We start from the raw sequence: 16486 nt of genomic DNA on the forward strand, positions 1-16486 counted from the left end.
AATTGAGTTCCGCTTTAGTATGGTTCTTATATTTCAATATTTACTCTTTTAATTCCTCTTCTTTTTTTTTTGTTGGCATTAACATTCATCATTGGGTTTAAGGTTAATGTTTATTTAGTTTTGAAGTTTTTAAATAAGTTGTTTTTAAATCTTTGATTTAAAGGTTCTAAATTGTTAGTTGACCAACAAAAATATTACGTGGCAGTGACTAGTTTACTGACTCAACATGTGATTAGACAGTTTGTTCTTTTATTATCTTTCTCAATCTTTCATCTGAAAAACTTTACAAACATTTATCCATACACTTGTTTTTTTTTATTTTTGCCAAAGTAGATTTTGTTTTCGTCGTAAATTCATCGATACAACTCTATTTTAGCAAAATAACCATTTTCAAACATTTTTTCAGGTTCTTTCCAACCATGCTTGTATACTAAACAAATGCTTAAAAAACTTTAAATTTCATCATCCAAAAGTTAAATTTTTCTATGTTTAAACATTGTAAGGTCGTTTGAATTCAATACTTTCTTTTTAAAAAAAAATGCTCTTTTTATTTGTTTGGTTGCAAATAACATAAAAAATAGTATAAAACGAAGTGGTAAAGTGCATCTTGTATTATGCAAACGTAAATTTTATTTTGGTCATATATTCGTCTATACAACTTTGTTTTAGCTAAATACTCACTCTATATTATTCTTTGAAACCATACTTCTAAATTATATAAAATATGAAACATCTTGACCTTTAAATGATCACAAAGTTTAAACTTAGATCATTTCATGTATTTGATGTTTTGCTCACAAAGTTTAAACTTAGATCATTCAATGTATTTGATGTTTTGGTAATATAGAAAGAAACACAAAGATGGGAAGTGGAAAAACTGATTCATTTAAAAGCAAGGACAAAGTAGGCATTTCAGAACAAAATACATGTGTTCAAAAGAGATTACTTTGATAAGAAAAAATTGAGTTTTGGGTTTCGTTTGGTTAATTTTTCGTCAATGCATGGGACATCGTATTCAAATCGCATTGCACATGAGCAAATTGGATAGATTGAAAAAGATTAGCCAACTACATAATATAAGCTAAAAAGTGCAAACTTCAACTAATTCCCCTTCTCATTAATCATTCAAATAACGAAGAGAAATTTAAACTGATGAACAAAGCTTACAACAATATTAAGATTTTCTATAACAACCAAAGCCTCCACAAAAATGGAGGTCAAGTATGAATGCTTGATGACAACAATAATCCACAGATCCCAAGAACAATTTATTTCTGCATGCAATCTAAACTCATGTTCAACATTCAACCAACCTAGGGTTGGACATTCTTAAATTATGAGTAAAAGACATTCCTCGCAATTATAAGATCAAAGATCAATAACCTTTCTCAATAACATGTTCCATCAATCTTTTCCTGGGACACAAATCGATTTAAATTTACACATCAAACCTGGCATAAAAAGCATAAAGAAATTCACATTAGCCAATCCAGCAATAAAGCAGAAAATCACACATTGGCTGAAGGGTTAGTCAACAATTCCAGTGACTTCTTCAAATGCTCTACCGCAACTGAAACATCATCAAAGGCCAGAGCCCCTACTGCAAACCTCGCGGCCTTGTGTGCTTCAGCGATTTTCTCAGGAGCTGGCTGGTAGTTGCTGTCGTAGTGGTATGATTTGGCTGGAGCTGAGGTAGGTTGAGGTTCTGAGGCCGTCTCCTCTCTGCCGTTTGAATGATATTGAGAAGCTGATGGGTAGCTGGCTGGAGGAGGAGTCACTTGGGAAGAGTATGAAGCATCAGATCCTTGGTAATAGGTTGGGTAGTGAGAAGGGGCGGCCGGGAGGCTGCTTTCAGAGAAACTTGGATAAGATTGGAAATGGGGATAAGAGTAATTAGGAGAAGTTTCATTAGATGGATAATTATGAGGCAACGGCGGTTGTTGATGCTCTTGTGAGTAGGATTGAATGTGGTGGTATGGCTGAGTGTAAGAGGAATTGTCTTGTTCATTCCTCGGAGGAGGTATATGGAACTCATGGGATGGATAACCAGCTGCAGGGTATGATGGAATGTTTGGAGGGTGCTGATTGTCAACTTCATTATGGAATCGGGCAGGTGGAGATGTGTGATTGTTCATGTTGTCATAGACCTGAGGACTTGGTGGTATATTTGTGTGATCGTTATTCTCCTTATCGTAAACCCGAGGCGACAAATCTGATTGTGATTGAGTTCTTGAGACTTGAGGTTCTCCTGGTCTTACATCCTATAAAAACAAACATCAAGCATCGTGGTTACATTATAACCCTCGAAAAGTAAAAATCTCCTTGATGGTTGTTTTACACCTGCAAGATACTTCCGCATAAGGGCAATCCAGACAACTTTAAAGGACACTATCGATTGAGCTTCAGAATCAGATCATTAACAATTTTAATGTGATGAAACTAGACTCAAGTGAAGGGGAATAAAATAATAATAATAATAATAAAGGCAGCAGAAGACTTCCTGAATGGTCCAATTTTCTCCCACTATATCTACAGGACTCCAAAAATGGAGAGTAATAATTCTACTTTCTGTTTGTGTAATCTGATGTTTATTAACCATGCTCATTAGACATCAATGTAGTTTTTAGAAGGTAGTTCAAATGAAATTAGAGTTGGGCACCGAACCATACATTTGCACTGGTAGGTGTACTTGAAGGAACAGACAGATCATCATCACCAGAAGGTGGACCAGGCTGTGGCTTCCTTCCCTCTTTCAAAGCCTTCCTGATATCGGCTGCTTTCCAGACTGCATATTTCCGTTTTTGCTCAAGCTATAAATGAAATTTTAGAACAATTAAGCAAAGGTCTGATTCAGAAAACTAAAACACGGTCGGTCATTCAGCAAAGAAACTCACATCTGGTTGAAGTGGACCAAACTGGGAAATAATCTCAAAGAAAATGCTGGCAGCATAAAATGTTTTTGCAGTGTTCCTGTGAATAAAATCTTAAAGCAATTAGAAACTCAGACACTAAAGTATGTATTGCTCAATCCATAGTCAAATATAATGGCAAAAGTTCACAAATGAAAAGGGATGGCATAACTTAATTGAGTTTAAATATACACATACACCCTACAAATATCTAAATCAAACAATTCAACAAAGATACTGAACACGAAAAACTTCAAGGCAATTATGATCTAATCCTGCATCTTCTATACCCATCATGAGAAGTTGTGGAAACTAAGAATGGTGAACCAACGCTTCCTTTTTCATTTAGAACAAAAATCAAATCAAATATGTCGGAATTGTTTTTATTTATTTTTTATTATTCTTCTTTTTATTTTCTGTTTTATTTTGTTTTTTAATACACCATATTCTTATTTTCTTTGGGGTGTTCTCCTATAACTTGTATTTTTAGAATAAATGAAGTAACTTTCTCTAATCTATCTTAAAATTATAAAATTGTCAATAATGATTTCAAAGTGAACGATAGTTTATAATGTGAATCATTACATGTCATCAAATCTAATCCAATCATAGTTTCTAACAGAACTTTTCCAAGTCAAGTCAGACAACTATGAATCTTTATAACCAACTAAAAGTACCAGAATAAAAATATTTTTCTATATGAAGGAAGATCATTGATTCAGTGCCATACAAATCTGCTCGTCCAGCATGATCTTGTTTGTCTGCCTTTGCAAAGACGTTCAATGCAAAACCCTCTAGATGCAAACTATCATCAGGCCCAAGGTTGAGTGACTTCTTATCCTGAAAACGATAGATGGATTGATCAGTAAGCAGTCATATTGCCAGCCTAATGTATGAAGTTACAAATGAGAGAGAAAAGTGATGAATGATCCTTCGTTGATGATCCTAACAATGGGCTATACAATATTATTTGGAAGGATCTCTGCCTAAAAAAGGTCAAGTAATTCCGCAAGCTTAGCTACGTATGTCTCAATAATCATGATCATTTGCAAATATGTTCCTTGGATGGTCATTTGCCAAATTGGCGTCAACTATGTAAATCAGATAATGAAACAAAAAACCGTATCTTCATTGCTTTTACTTTTTCTTTGAAGATTTGGGTATATGTAGGGTGCTTGGTGGTTCCTCCTAAAATTGTCTATGCTTGGTTATCTTTGATCCTTAATGACCACCATTTCAAATAGGCAAAAAGAAAACACTACGGGTACACTTCAATAGAGCATGAATTTGATTGGTTTTATATCCAAATGGACATGTCAATGCCAACAGAAATGTAAGCTAATTACAAGTCTCCATACCTAATCGCCTTCATTTCAATTGGAGGCAAGAGACAAGACATGAGTTGTTTTGTGATTCATAGCTTCACTGGTTTGGTATTGTGCCATTTGATTTGTTTTCAAAACATATCCCATATTTAATTAGTTCAAATTGAGAGAAACGCCTAAATATTCCAAAGCAAGGGGAAACATCAGAAACTTCCTTGAATTATCTTTGGGAAAAAAATGTGTCTTCCTTTGTAATTATAGCTTCAACAATCTAATATCCAACTAGAGAAGTTGTTAGGAACCTAGGTAGTATAGGATGCCTTTGTCCCACATTGGTTAGAATAGGATGACCAGTGTGGTACTTAAATGGTTTGGCTCTCCTACCCCAATAGAGCTGGCTTTTGGGGTATGGTTCAACAAGGTGCTTAAACACGTAACAATGATATCAAAGCCGGCTGTCGATGTTTCAGGGTGGAACTAGTAGAGGGTTTTGATCAGGTGTGACCGAATGAAGTGCCACCGAAGTGGCCGACAAGACGTTAGCTTTCCAAGAACGGAGTATTGTTAGGAGCCAAGGTAGTATGGGATACTTTTTTCCCACATTAGTTAGAATGAGATGACTAATGTAGTACTTAAGTGGCTAGGCTCTCCCACCCCAATAGCTGGCTTTTGAGGTGAAGTTCTCCAAGGTGCTTAAGTACCTAACAGACTTTTTGCAACTTTATTAAATGAGATCTTAATTCCTGTTTTTAGTATAATTTCATACCTTTAACAAAATTGTTTCATATTAAAACAAACTGTACAGCCAACATTTGTTTGTGAGCTTATGATTTGTAGAAGACAACAATAGTATGTAACACACCATAAACAGAGACCTGGCTTCTTAACCTCAAATTACAAAATCTAATTTGTGAGCCAAACAACCCCAACCCCTCCAAACTTTTGAAATGTCTAGTTCCTCCAAGTCAGGGCAAGTTAAACTTGGGCCGAATTAATAAACTGGCAACTGCACTCTTATCTGGCACCTTCCAAAAGAAGTCTCCAGAAAACTTACCAATATCTAGAAGGAAGAAGCATTTCGAATTAAGTAAAATACTTTGAAATCACGTCGACAAGTACCACGGATTTTGCCAATTACCTCTCTCGGTTCTAGTTGTAGACCATCTAAAGGTCTCTTTCCCATATAAAGCAGCCTATACTTTAAGCCAAATGACACCTGTTTAAAGGGAAATCACAGCAACATATAGCCACCATTTCTCGAAAAAGTTGGCAAGACCTCCCTCTACAATAAATAAGGTACCACTAACCAAGGGTTCACTTGCTTTCCAAGTTGGCGTCCTCCCACAAGAATAAACCAATTTACTTCTGCCTAGAACCTAAGAAGGGAAAGGTAAGAGACCAAAATATTTGAGAGAACAAATGAAACCTTCTTCCAATTTTCTGGAGAGTTTAAGAAATTTCTCCCAGATCAGTTCCAAAAATATACCGACTCAGGTTTGCCACCAGAAGGAAGGACGAGGTAGGGCAAAGAGCCAATTACTGTTAGCCCTTGGAGAGCTAAAAAATACAGACGGTCATATGGACAGGACTATACTACAAGCCAATATACAACAGCTAAACTTATTGATAGATTAATCTTAAACCTCAAGGATTATTCCAAAATCTAAAGAATCTTAAAGCGCCCATGAACTTTCTATAAGTTTGACTGTTTAAGCCAATCTCTCTTTCCCTCCCCTCTCCATCTTAAATCTCCCCTTTGTTTGTTGTCGATTTAGCAGCTCTAAGAAACATGTTAAATTCCATATATACTGTGTTTTATTACAGAATACTCAATTAATTAGAGAAATAGAAAGCCCTCCTAAGATATATATATATATATATATATATATATATTTCCAAACCCCAAGTAGCTCTGATCGGCCCTGATTCTAGGTAACATGATACTACCCATTCCTTTAAGATAAACTACCAAATCTTCGAACAAAAACCCATCAAAATTAGCAGTCCCAGTTCGTCAGCCTTCCAATATTCGGGACCACAAAACATCCATATAACCCACTAACTTGAACAAATATTAGATTAACAAAAGCAGTAAAAGCAAAACCTTTTCGAGCTGATTCATGAGGGAAACAAGGAGGGCATTAGTGGTCTTGGTACGCTCTCCCGGTGGAATCTTGAGTCCGCGTTCCATAGCATATAATCGACCTAAACATGGAGGGAAAAAAACCCAGTCAATCAAGAATTCAAAACAATAAAAGGCTGGAAGAAGAATTAAAGCTAAGAATTACAGTAATATGCGACAAGAGGCTCATGCTTCTGCAATTCGTCGGCTCGCTGGAGGTAGGGAAGAAGGAGCTTCGCCGGCTCGGTGTCGCTGGCCATATTGGAGTGGTTAGGAGAGAAATTTTGGTGATGAGAATCTCCAAATCTGATGGGATCAAAGGTGGTTTTCTTAATAAAGAAGGAGAAGTCGTTTTTGGCTCAAGAAAGCAAGAGATGGCGGTATGCCGTTGTACTAAGTCTACTGGAGCGTTATATCTGGGAGAGTAAAGAAAATGGAAAATTGCATACATATTTAGCCCTTTTTTTACTGTACCAAAATTAACTAAATTATTTATAAAATATCGAGTTTATGTCCTAAACATAAATAAATTATTATATTTTTAAAAAAAATTAAAAATGATATCATTTCAAATCATTTTTCTAAAAACGTGAGATTTTTGTCACTTTCAAGATGAATTAGTATTTATATTTTAAAATTTCTTTTCAAAAACGAATTTGACACTTTGATCTCCGTATAAATTAAACGAGAAATTTTGAAGGGAGGTAAGAATATAGATGAAAAAGTCATGTCAATTCTCGTGTACATCTCTATTTAATGGGTTGTGGTTACTGGTTGGCTTGTTTTTTTTCTTTCTCTATTTTTTGTGTCTACCTTTGTTCCACTCTATGATCGTTTCTATTTTTATGTCTTGTCTTATTGATAAATTATCAAATTTGGGACTAACTAAAGCTTGGTATGTGCTCTAAACTAATTGAGCAAATAAGTTGGCAAATCATGATGATGTCACGTGTTTGCATTGTAACCATTGGATCAAATAAAATGTTTGACCTAATGTGGTATTAATGTTAGGCTTGATTACAAAAATATTTTAATTTGGCTCAAAGTCCAACTAAGCCCAAAATTTAGTTAATTGGTTTGATGGTCAAATCCATAAATCAATCAAGCTCAAATTCACTAAGTCTTTTCGCTCACATCAAAACACTAATAAGTAGAGTTTTCTTTTTTTTTTCTTTTTTGAAAAGGAAGTACAATTTGGGGTGGAAAATTGAACTCGATATCTCTTGTTCTCGAAAACATAAAGATGTCATTACGCTAAGCTCATATGTGGGCTAAGTAGAGAAGCTCTCACGAAAGGGTTCAAAATTTCTCGATTCTAAACAACCAAAGAAAACTCTCAACAATAATTAAAGTCACTATAAGAATAGAAAGTCCACGCACTCAACTTTCCGTATAAGAGATCGAATATATTTTACTTGTGTTTCTGTAAATAAAATTAATATTAGTGTGCATACGTACTCCACAATCTGTCTTTCACTTCATTCTGAACATTTTTTTTACGAGATTATAATCAAAATCTCTTTTAATATGTTTTACGTGTGTTTCTATTCAAAATCTCAACAAAACTTTACCAGGAATCAATCGAGATTTGTAATTATAGGGTTTCTATTCTTGAACTCGTCAGTTCTCAGGGTACATGTCCACCGATATTAAAAACTAGAGTTATTCTATCCAAAAACTCGGTCTAACTCGAGGTAACCTTCCATCAGGATTCATACCTAAATCAACTCTGTTTTTTTATCCTAAATGATCTCGAGGGAACTTTGCTCCAAGTTTGAAAACTTAAATCCTTTTGTTTTTAATCCTGAGTGATCTTGGGAGAACTTTGTCTTGAGTTTTAAAGTAATTGAGCATGTGATAATATAAATAAAAAAAATGAGTTATGGTACATATCTTGTTCAACTCAACATGCAACACATTGTGTTTCCTTTCTTAAAGAGAAGTGTATTAATTAACTTAATTGATAATCATGATTCTCCATCCCTATATTAATAAGTTCATGGTGGTTGAGTTGAATTAATGGCAAAATTTGAGAATATAAGTTGGGTAGTTGTTGGTTAACTTGTTTTCTTTATTCCATTCACTATCTTTCGTATTAATATTATATATAACCAACTTTCTCATTAATTATATTGGTTCAATCTCTTTCTAATCAATATTTAATAAATAAGTTTTTTCTTATAAGTTTATGATCAATCGTCTGTAGGTAATATGAATTGAGCCTAGGTAGTGACCAAGATAAATGATAAAATGAAATGCGCAATAAAATTGAAATGCATACGCCGTCGTCTGTGAATGTGGTTGGTGTTAGCGCTCTCGAGCTTCAGATTTCACAAATAACCATAAACCGTAAACTTAAAACAAAGTCTTAAACTATCAAATGGTTCAAAGTTAGTTACCTCTACAGATTTAAGCTTGAGATACACTACGTAAGGTTTGTCGTTCAAAAACGAGTCGATCTAAGAAAGTTTGAGAGCAAAAACGTTAAAACTTGGTCGAAATGAGAAGCTTGATTTCACAAAACTGAATATCAAACGTTCGGGGAACCAATGGTGTTTTAATAATTTTAGCCTAGCCTTTATTTTGAATTTTAAAAACAAAACAAAAAATCTCGGGAACAAGTCCGACCGATATTGCTCGAGAAAACAAGAAAATGAGAGTTTTTTAAGAATGTATTACTTTTGAAATATAAAACCGAAACTGTGTCATTTTTTACCGTTCTACCAAAAAAAATAGGATAACTAAACATTGAAAATTTAAAAGTAAAAATACGGTAAAGTGTAGGTAATTGCAACCCCTATTAAAGAACAATTCCAAAGTAATAATGAGTTATATACAAAATTTAAATGTTCCTTATGACAAGGGTCTTATGTGAAATGCAAATCCCTTCAACCATATCTCTATCATGCCAAAAATCATCCACATTTCAAACTCAAAACAACACAGAAGACAAACCAAGAAAAGGAAAAGAGAAAAGATCACACATACCAAGCAAAGAAAAACAGTAAAAAAACAAACCACTACAGAAGGCCAACGATCTCCTCAAACTAAGAAGCAACACGAGCACGTACAATAGCAACCATAAGCCACACAAGCACAAAAGCATCACAAGAAGAGCTCCGTCCAACCAACAATTCCGCTTCTGCCAAATAAAATAAATAATAGCAGGCTACAATGTACCTGACACCCTTTTCCAACCCAACCTTACAAACCCTTTGCAACTCAATCCACCACTTAGACACCCATCCCACCCAACACCCAACCACTAAAGATACACCCAAAGAACAAATGATCCCAAGACTCAACTTCTCCACACATATCTCTACCATGTCTAAATTCATCAACATTTGAAACTTCTCATTTTGAATTCTCCAAATCTAAAAACCATTTGTTCAAAACATTTTCAATCAAAGTCCCCACTTTCAAAACTATCATTTGAAAACATACTCATTCTCATTCGCAAAATCCACTTGAAAACATAACAAACATGAATTTGTTGGAGAAAACGTGTTCCCATTGCAAGGTTATCATATTCATTCTTCATTGATCGCATTTAAAATTTTAAATTTATATGAATTGTTCATCCTCATTACTCTGATCGAAGACTAATAATGAATTGTTACCAAAATTTGATGCATCCTTGAACATGGAGCATGTTCAACTCGATTATTAATTGAAACAACAAATACTACGAGAGATTTTAAGTTCAAGAATTAAGTAACAGACTTTAAATACAAATTGAAAGTTAAAGAAGAATAAAACTAGTGAATAACAATTTTAGTTAAGATAGTTTGATTAAACAGATATACCATCCAAATGGATTTAAATCTTTTCACTCTTCTTCATTCAAATCCTACTCTTCTTTTAAGAATTATTTGTTAACTTCATTTCACATTTCTAATCATCAATTTTTTTTAAGCTATACATCACTTTCCCAAATCAATTCAACTTTTTTCCATTAGTATAAAAAAAGTTTACAATAATTCATTTCGAGGAATCTGTCTGCATATTGGCTTGGCAGAGCTCTAGCAAAGCATCATCGATTGGCAAAGATGTATTAAGCCATACAAAACAGAAACCACAACATTAGAGAGTCTAATTGAACTAGATTAGTGAAAACCAAAAAGAACTCGCCCATGGAGGACTTAACTAAATGCAGAAAGAGCTGTATTGCCCCCCATTTCTGGACACTAGAGTACAAAGATTTAGGACAAAATAACTACTAATATTAACCCACAAACCTTCCAACTTCTAACATACACAACAACTACAAAGAACATCCCACTCTCCCATCATTAAATTTCGTTATTTTGTGGAACATCTCCACTACCAGCACCAACTACAAATATTACACATGGTATTATATAGCCCTATTTTATCAGTACTTCTCTTCTATTTCTCTTCTCATGGTGAAGCTGAAACAGGCTCCGTACCTGAAATGTGTGAGCCAGAGTCATCTTTCGAAATTGCGTCGTATTTCACCGGTGTCATTGGTCTCATACTGTCTCTTTTGCTATCTTTGTTCATTGATCTAGATCCATTTTGATTAAGCGATAACCGTCTGCTGCTAGGTGTTCCGTTTGCAGCTCCATTCGCACGAGCTCCCCCTGCCTTCTTTGTAGCAATGGTTCGAACAGGGCTAGGCCTTGAATTGGTGATGATCTCTGGGTCTGTGGTTTGCTGATCGTGGAATTTTTTGTGGTCCTGCAAAGTCCGAAGTAGGAGTCCGCAGAAAAGAGGGTCTTTAGTTGAGGCAATGTCAAACCGAAAGTAACATGTACATGAATAAGTGCATATATATATGTACATAAGAGGTTTAATTTACCCTCAGTCGTCGTTTTTCTTCCTCTCTTTCATGCCTGAGCATAGTGTATTCGTCTAGCATAGCAAGGAGAGGAACACCGTCGTAAATAAACGAGATGCCACGATCTTCCTCCCAAGCCCGAGTTTTGGCAATTAAAGTGTCAACAAGAGCTATATAACCAAGCCATCAAGAAGAGCCAAGCATTAATATCCAGGGATCGTAAGGAGAGTATTGAAGTTCTCGTATGTATTTACAACAAACCTGGAATTTTGTTAACCAGAATTCTAGCTTTCTCTGCACGTTTGAGATTCAAATGAGCCCCTCTGCTAGCATTGTACCTATTATCATCCTGCAAGGTGACGCCACAATGGTGTCAAAACATAACACAACACAACACAAGTCCAGTATTTTTGAGAAATTAGAAGTATTAGCATATACATTTTAGTCTGAGCCTATAGGAATGGCATTCAAAGTTTCAACTGTGAAACTGACATGATGTATATGTTGCTAATCCTTTGCACTTTTATCAACAATGGTAACTTGGTAAGAAGTAAAATTAATTGCAAGTTTTCCAGTTTTTTTTTTTTTTTTAAAGCAAGTCCACGTTTTAGATCTGTGAATTTACAAACTGCAGCCATACAGAAACGAATCTTCCATGGCTGATTCAACATACTGCTAGGCATTGAAATCTATAACAAGTGTTGGATATTATGGGTTTGTGTACAATTAGAAAAAAAATCATATGTCCAGCCATGTTCAGTAAATAAAAATTTCAAGTTTTCAACTATATTCTAATAAAATCCATGTTAAAACTGAAGCAGTTCAGGGAATATGAAATGGCAATTCCACAGAAAATTATAAACTGCCAATCAGTTTATGGTTCCCTGAAACTGAATTTACATAGACAAATCAACGTAATCGCAAGTTTTTATAATAGCGATTTTTTTTAATATCATAGCAGAAAAGGACAAGTACCCGATTGTAGTCTTCCAGCCAGCTCTCTTCTTCACAAGCTAACATCCATTTTTCAACCTTGTCTAGTATTTCTTTCCTGCTGAGAACTTCTTCTTTGGCCTTTGTTATTTGATCGTCCATGTCATCCAATAATTCAGCCGGCTCGACATTACCAGAATCAATGAGTGCCATAATTTTTTCTCGAGCTGCCTCCGGGTCTATTTCTATGTGAGCGTGAGAAAATATCTCTTCAAGTTCAGATTGTTTCTTGAAAGCAATTTCCTTCATCCTACTAGCCTTAAGTTGATCAAGCCTCTCAACCTCCACCTCAGCCTTATAAATTTAACATGTAGAACAAAAAAAAATGTCAACAGCCACATCTATTCAAATTTACTGCGTGATATCTACAGAATACTCAAATACCTGCTCAATCAAATCAAGAGCAAGAGCCCCTGGGACAGTCACTTCATCTACTGATGCTGATATATTACACGTGACATGGTCAAATAAACTTCTTTCTTCTGAAGGGGTATCCATCAAATTCCAAAGATCAATCAGCTGAGTTGCCAATTCTTGAAGCTGTATAAGACAAAATACAAAATAATTCAATGTTAAAAAGCTCCAAATAAACAAGTTAACTGAAGTACATAGTACTTCACCATGGCAATATCACAACATCATAATCTAGAGGTCGAAATAATGCAAGCTCTAGTATGAATGAGAATGTACACAATAAATGTTATCTTTACCCCCCAACACCTGACAGATACAGGTGTTGTTGAAATATAGTAGAGTGGCCCATGCATTGGTTCAAGCTCTAAAAAGCTCAAGTTTCCCATTCATTGCTATATGTACTAGTTGCAAATAAAGGAGGAAAGTTAACCGGTTCAAGCTCTAAAAAGCTGAAGTTTCCAATAAATTGATATATGTACTAGTTGCAAATAAAGGAGAAAAGACATACCCAGCTAAGAAACAGTCAGAGCGTATGGCATGCCTCTGCTCCCATTTTAATGTTGACTAAAGCAATAAATTCATTCTCGATGCAATACACAGGTATTCTAATTCTAATTTCATTTTAAAGATAAAAATGAGAGATACATTTTTGTGGGAAGATTTAAGATTTTAAACTAGTTGAATAATCTGAAGAAAAAAAGTTCATTTAAATATCCTTTCAATCATGATTGATACAGATTCTAATGTATAGGTTTTGCATGTTTTCACATTTTGCACCAGGGAAGCAAAGCAAATGTAATTTTGAAATTTTCTTCTTTAGAGTGTGTTTGAAACTACTTCTTCAGTAAATTTGGAGGATCTAGAGTGTTAATCAAAGAATCTAAAGTGTTTGGTAATGAATAAAAATCACTTGCATAATCATCATCTTGGTTTTGAATCCTTTTTTGAAGAAACGTTTTGAAGTTGATTATCAAAAAAATAAATATAATGTGGTCTGAAGTTGATTATCCAAAAAAATGAATATAATGTGGTTGATTGTGAATCACTTTATGATTAATTTAGCATTTGTAGAATCACTCCGAATGTAGGCAAGCAAATGAACTTTTGATTAGAGAAAACACGAATGTTTTGGTTATAACAATTTTTATAAGTAGCATTTTAATAAAAATGAATATTCTTAAAAAGTATTCAAATTAGAAGGTGCTCCATAAATAAACCCAGAATATTAAATTTACCTTATGTAGCCTTTGCTTTTTATCTTCTTTCAGCGCTAAGACCATCTTTGCCAGCTTGGATAAAGTATCATTGCTAATGCTTTTAGATTGCACACCAGTTGCATCATTTAAGCTTGGGTGAACCTCGGTTACAGTGGCAAAGAAATCAATTCCAAGGACAGCACACAGATCATGCACAGTGCTCACAAATTCAAGAACTTTGTGCAACCTATCACTCTGTTCATATTTGAATATTGGATCAAATATTGGCGTGATGAAGGAAGAAATAAAAATAAAAATAAATTGCACCCCATAATAGAACTTCACCTTTTCCTTCTGCAGTTCCTGAAGTTGGCAATGGTATTCATCAAGCTTTTCTACCGAAAGTTGAGATTCATCTACTACTGGATTCTCGCTAAGGTTTAAACTCCCAGCAATCTCCCCACATATTTTCTGAATCTCTGATTGTACATCAAAAAATTCCTTAACCCTCTGCTCTTTCTGTTTCCAAAGCTTTTCCAGAGCTGGAGCTATGGCGGCAAGCTGTTCTTTGATTGTTCCAGAAGCCTTCTCAGGCTGTAATTAAAAGAAGAGAATAGAGCTTGATATGAATCACCAAACAACGCATCAGCATTGTCTCAGATATAAAAGGGGTCATATAAATTATTTACTCACAAATTCAGAAAAACTTTTTTCACCAAGAGCAGATAGAAGACTGGAAAGCTCATGCTTTGCATCTGATAAAGACTGCAAAAGTTTTGCCCTTGACTTATCAGCTAGCTCCACTTTCCTTTTGTAGACATCCAAACATTCTTGATCTATCTGAAGCAGCATTTTATCTCGTTCCTCATCAGTTTCACCAACTTCATCCCAAATTTCCTAAGATAGTCTTTGGTCAGTCCATAAAAATTTTTAAGATGAAATAGAGGAAGCAAAAGATCAACAGCGTGATTTATTTACTTGTAGTTTCTGCAGTAGGGTACCACATGTGGTTTCTCCTTGAAGAGGAATTTGTGTATCCGCTACCGCCATTCACAAATCTGTTAACTTCACACCTTTATCTGCATCAATCAAACTCTCAAAGTTAGGTTCTGTGCATGAAACCATGCAATGTTAATCCTGGAGATCACATCACCCCCACACATTTCACATGTTTTGAATCTTGATGCCATTTTAAAAAAAAAAGGTATATGAGAGACTGGAACCACAGTACCAAAACATAGTGGCCAAACAATTTCTATAAACATATATATCTCTGTGCATAAAGCATGGCATGTGTATATGGATGAGAGAGAGAGAAAGAGGGAGCATTCATAAACTTAACTTACAATTCATCAAACTGACCGATTAACAATTCCTTCTACTCATAACCCAAGAGCTAGAAATTATTCTTATTCTAAGTTGAAATAAGTAGTTCATCTCATTTAAACGCACTTAATCAACCAAATAGACTCCAACACAGTCCCCCACCACAACAATTCACTCTGGGTTTTTAAGAATTAAGTCAGAAAAAGGTACGAATCTCAAATTTCGCAAATTCACAAAAATCGCAGAACCACAACAAACATTAAACCCTATATTTCATAAAACCAAGAGCAAGAAAGAATCGGGGACACTCCGCACTCTCACAGTAGAGACATAGTACAATCACATTCCAGGAGGAAGAACATGAAAATTCAACTGAAACCCATGTATGAAAATTAGAACGGCCATTGAGAAAAATGGCCACTAAAATCATCCTCGAAGCCAATGCTTCTGTGAATACAGCTTCAGATCTACAAATACTCCCATTCCATCAAAGAGTTCCCACGATTAACACGACCGACGTAAGTCATTCCACCAAAGGTAAAAAATCAGTCCAAAAAAAAAAAAACAAATTAAACCAGCTCAAGCAAGCTAGAGACCACAAAAAAAACCCCTCATTACCAAAACCCACAACCATAAACACAAAATCACAAATGCATATTACGCAACAACAAATACCCGATCCTAAACCCTACATTTCAGAGAATTAAGAATCTACAACACCCGGATCTCAGTCATTACCAGATTCCACCAATCACATTCCAGGAAAAAAAAAAAAACAGAGCAAAGACGTTGAAAGAAAGAAAACCCAGATACAGTAACTCAAACCCATGACTAGCATTAGCGGCAAAAGAATCAAACAAAGAAAAAAAAATCAATACCCAGATCTTGGAAGAAGCAAAAAATGTATTCAGATCTACAAGAAAAGAGAACTTGTACTGTAAGTGTTGGTGATTGTGGATGTGAGTGATGAAAAGTATAATAACTATGAGAGAACAGAGAAATGGAGAGAGGAGAGAGAGAGAAGAATACAGAGAGAGTGTGAGAGACAACAATCCAGAGCATGCAGATTAGAGGAGAAAATGATGGATGGGAAGGGAGGAGGGTTGGGGGTTTGGTAATGGGACCCTTAAATACAAACAATATCCAATTGTTTCAACATTATATATCATAATTAATTAATTTTTTCTTTTATGTAATCACCCTTAATTACCAAAGTGACACTCTCACTATACAATCAATACTCATTAACATATCATAATGCTACCCTCCGCCTCTCTCAATAATCAATATCAAAATTGCTCAAAATATGAACATAACATAACAACTCATAAATAAGTAAATAATAATAAACTAATACACAATACTTTTTAATTATAGAATTTAAAATTTGGTTATAT

General features: G+C 34.8%; 2 protein-coding genes across 2 annotated transcripts; both read right to left on the reverse strand.

Annotated features, from left to right (window-relative positions):
• Nucleotides 1-1244: 1244 nt before the first annotated feature.
• Nucleotides 1245-6776, reverse strand: LOC101217617 (protein HOMOLOG OF MAMMALIAN LYST-INTERACTING PROTEIN 5). The gene is made up of 6 exons (XM_004149289.3): nucleotides 6523-6776; nucleotides 6339-6439; nucleotides 3640-3749; nucleotides 2895-2970; nucleotides 2670-2810; nucleotides 1245-2261 (listed from the first exon to the last, which is right to left on the reverse strand). The coding sequence occupies exons 1-6, from the start codon at nucleotides 6614-6616 to the stop codon at nucleotides 1509-1511; spliced, it is 1275 nt and encodes a 424-aa protein (XP_004149337.1). The 5' UTR covers nucleotides 6617-6776; the 3' UTR covers nucleotides 1245-1508.
• Nucleotides 6777-10382: 3606 nt separating this feature from the next.
• LOC101217855 (65-kDa microtubule-associated protein 1) lies at nucleotides 10383-16146 on the reverse strand. Its single transcript, XM_011652214.2, has 10 exons — nucleotides 15968-16146; nucleotides 14742-14842; nucleotides 14457-14660; nucleotides 14109-14357; nucleotides 13803-14018; nucleotides 12538-12693; nucleotides 12136-12447; nucleotides 11422-11509; nucleotides 11182-11330; nucleotides 10383-11060 (listed from the first exon to the last, which is right to left on the reverse strand). Exons 2-10 carry the CDS (start codon nucleotides 14811-14813, stop codon nucleotides 10761-10763), a joined length of 1746 nt encoding a protein of 581 aa, XP_011650516.1. The 5' UTR covers nucleotides 14814-14842; nucleotides 15968-16146; the 3' UTR covers nucleotides 10383-10760.
• Nucleotides 16147-16486: the final 340 nt, after the last annotated feature.

The sequence above is a fragment of the Cucumis sativus genome, chromosome 3 (assembly GCF_000004075.3).
Source record: "Cucumis sativus cultivar 9930 chromosome 3, Cucumber_9930_V3, whole genome shotgun sequence".
NCBI lineage: Eukaryota > Viridiplantae > Streptophyta > Magnoliopsida > Cucurbitales > Cucurbitaceae > Cucumis > Cucumis sativus.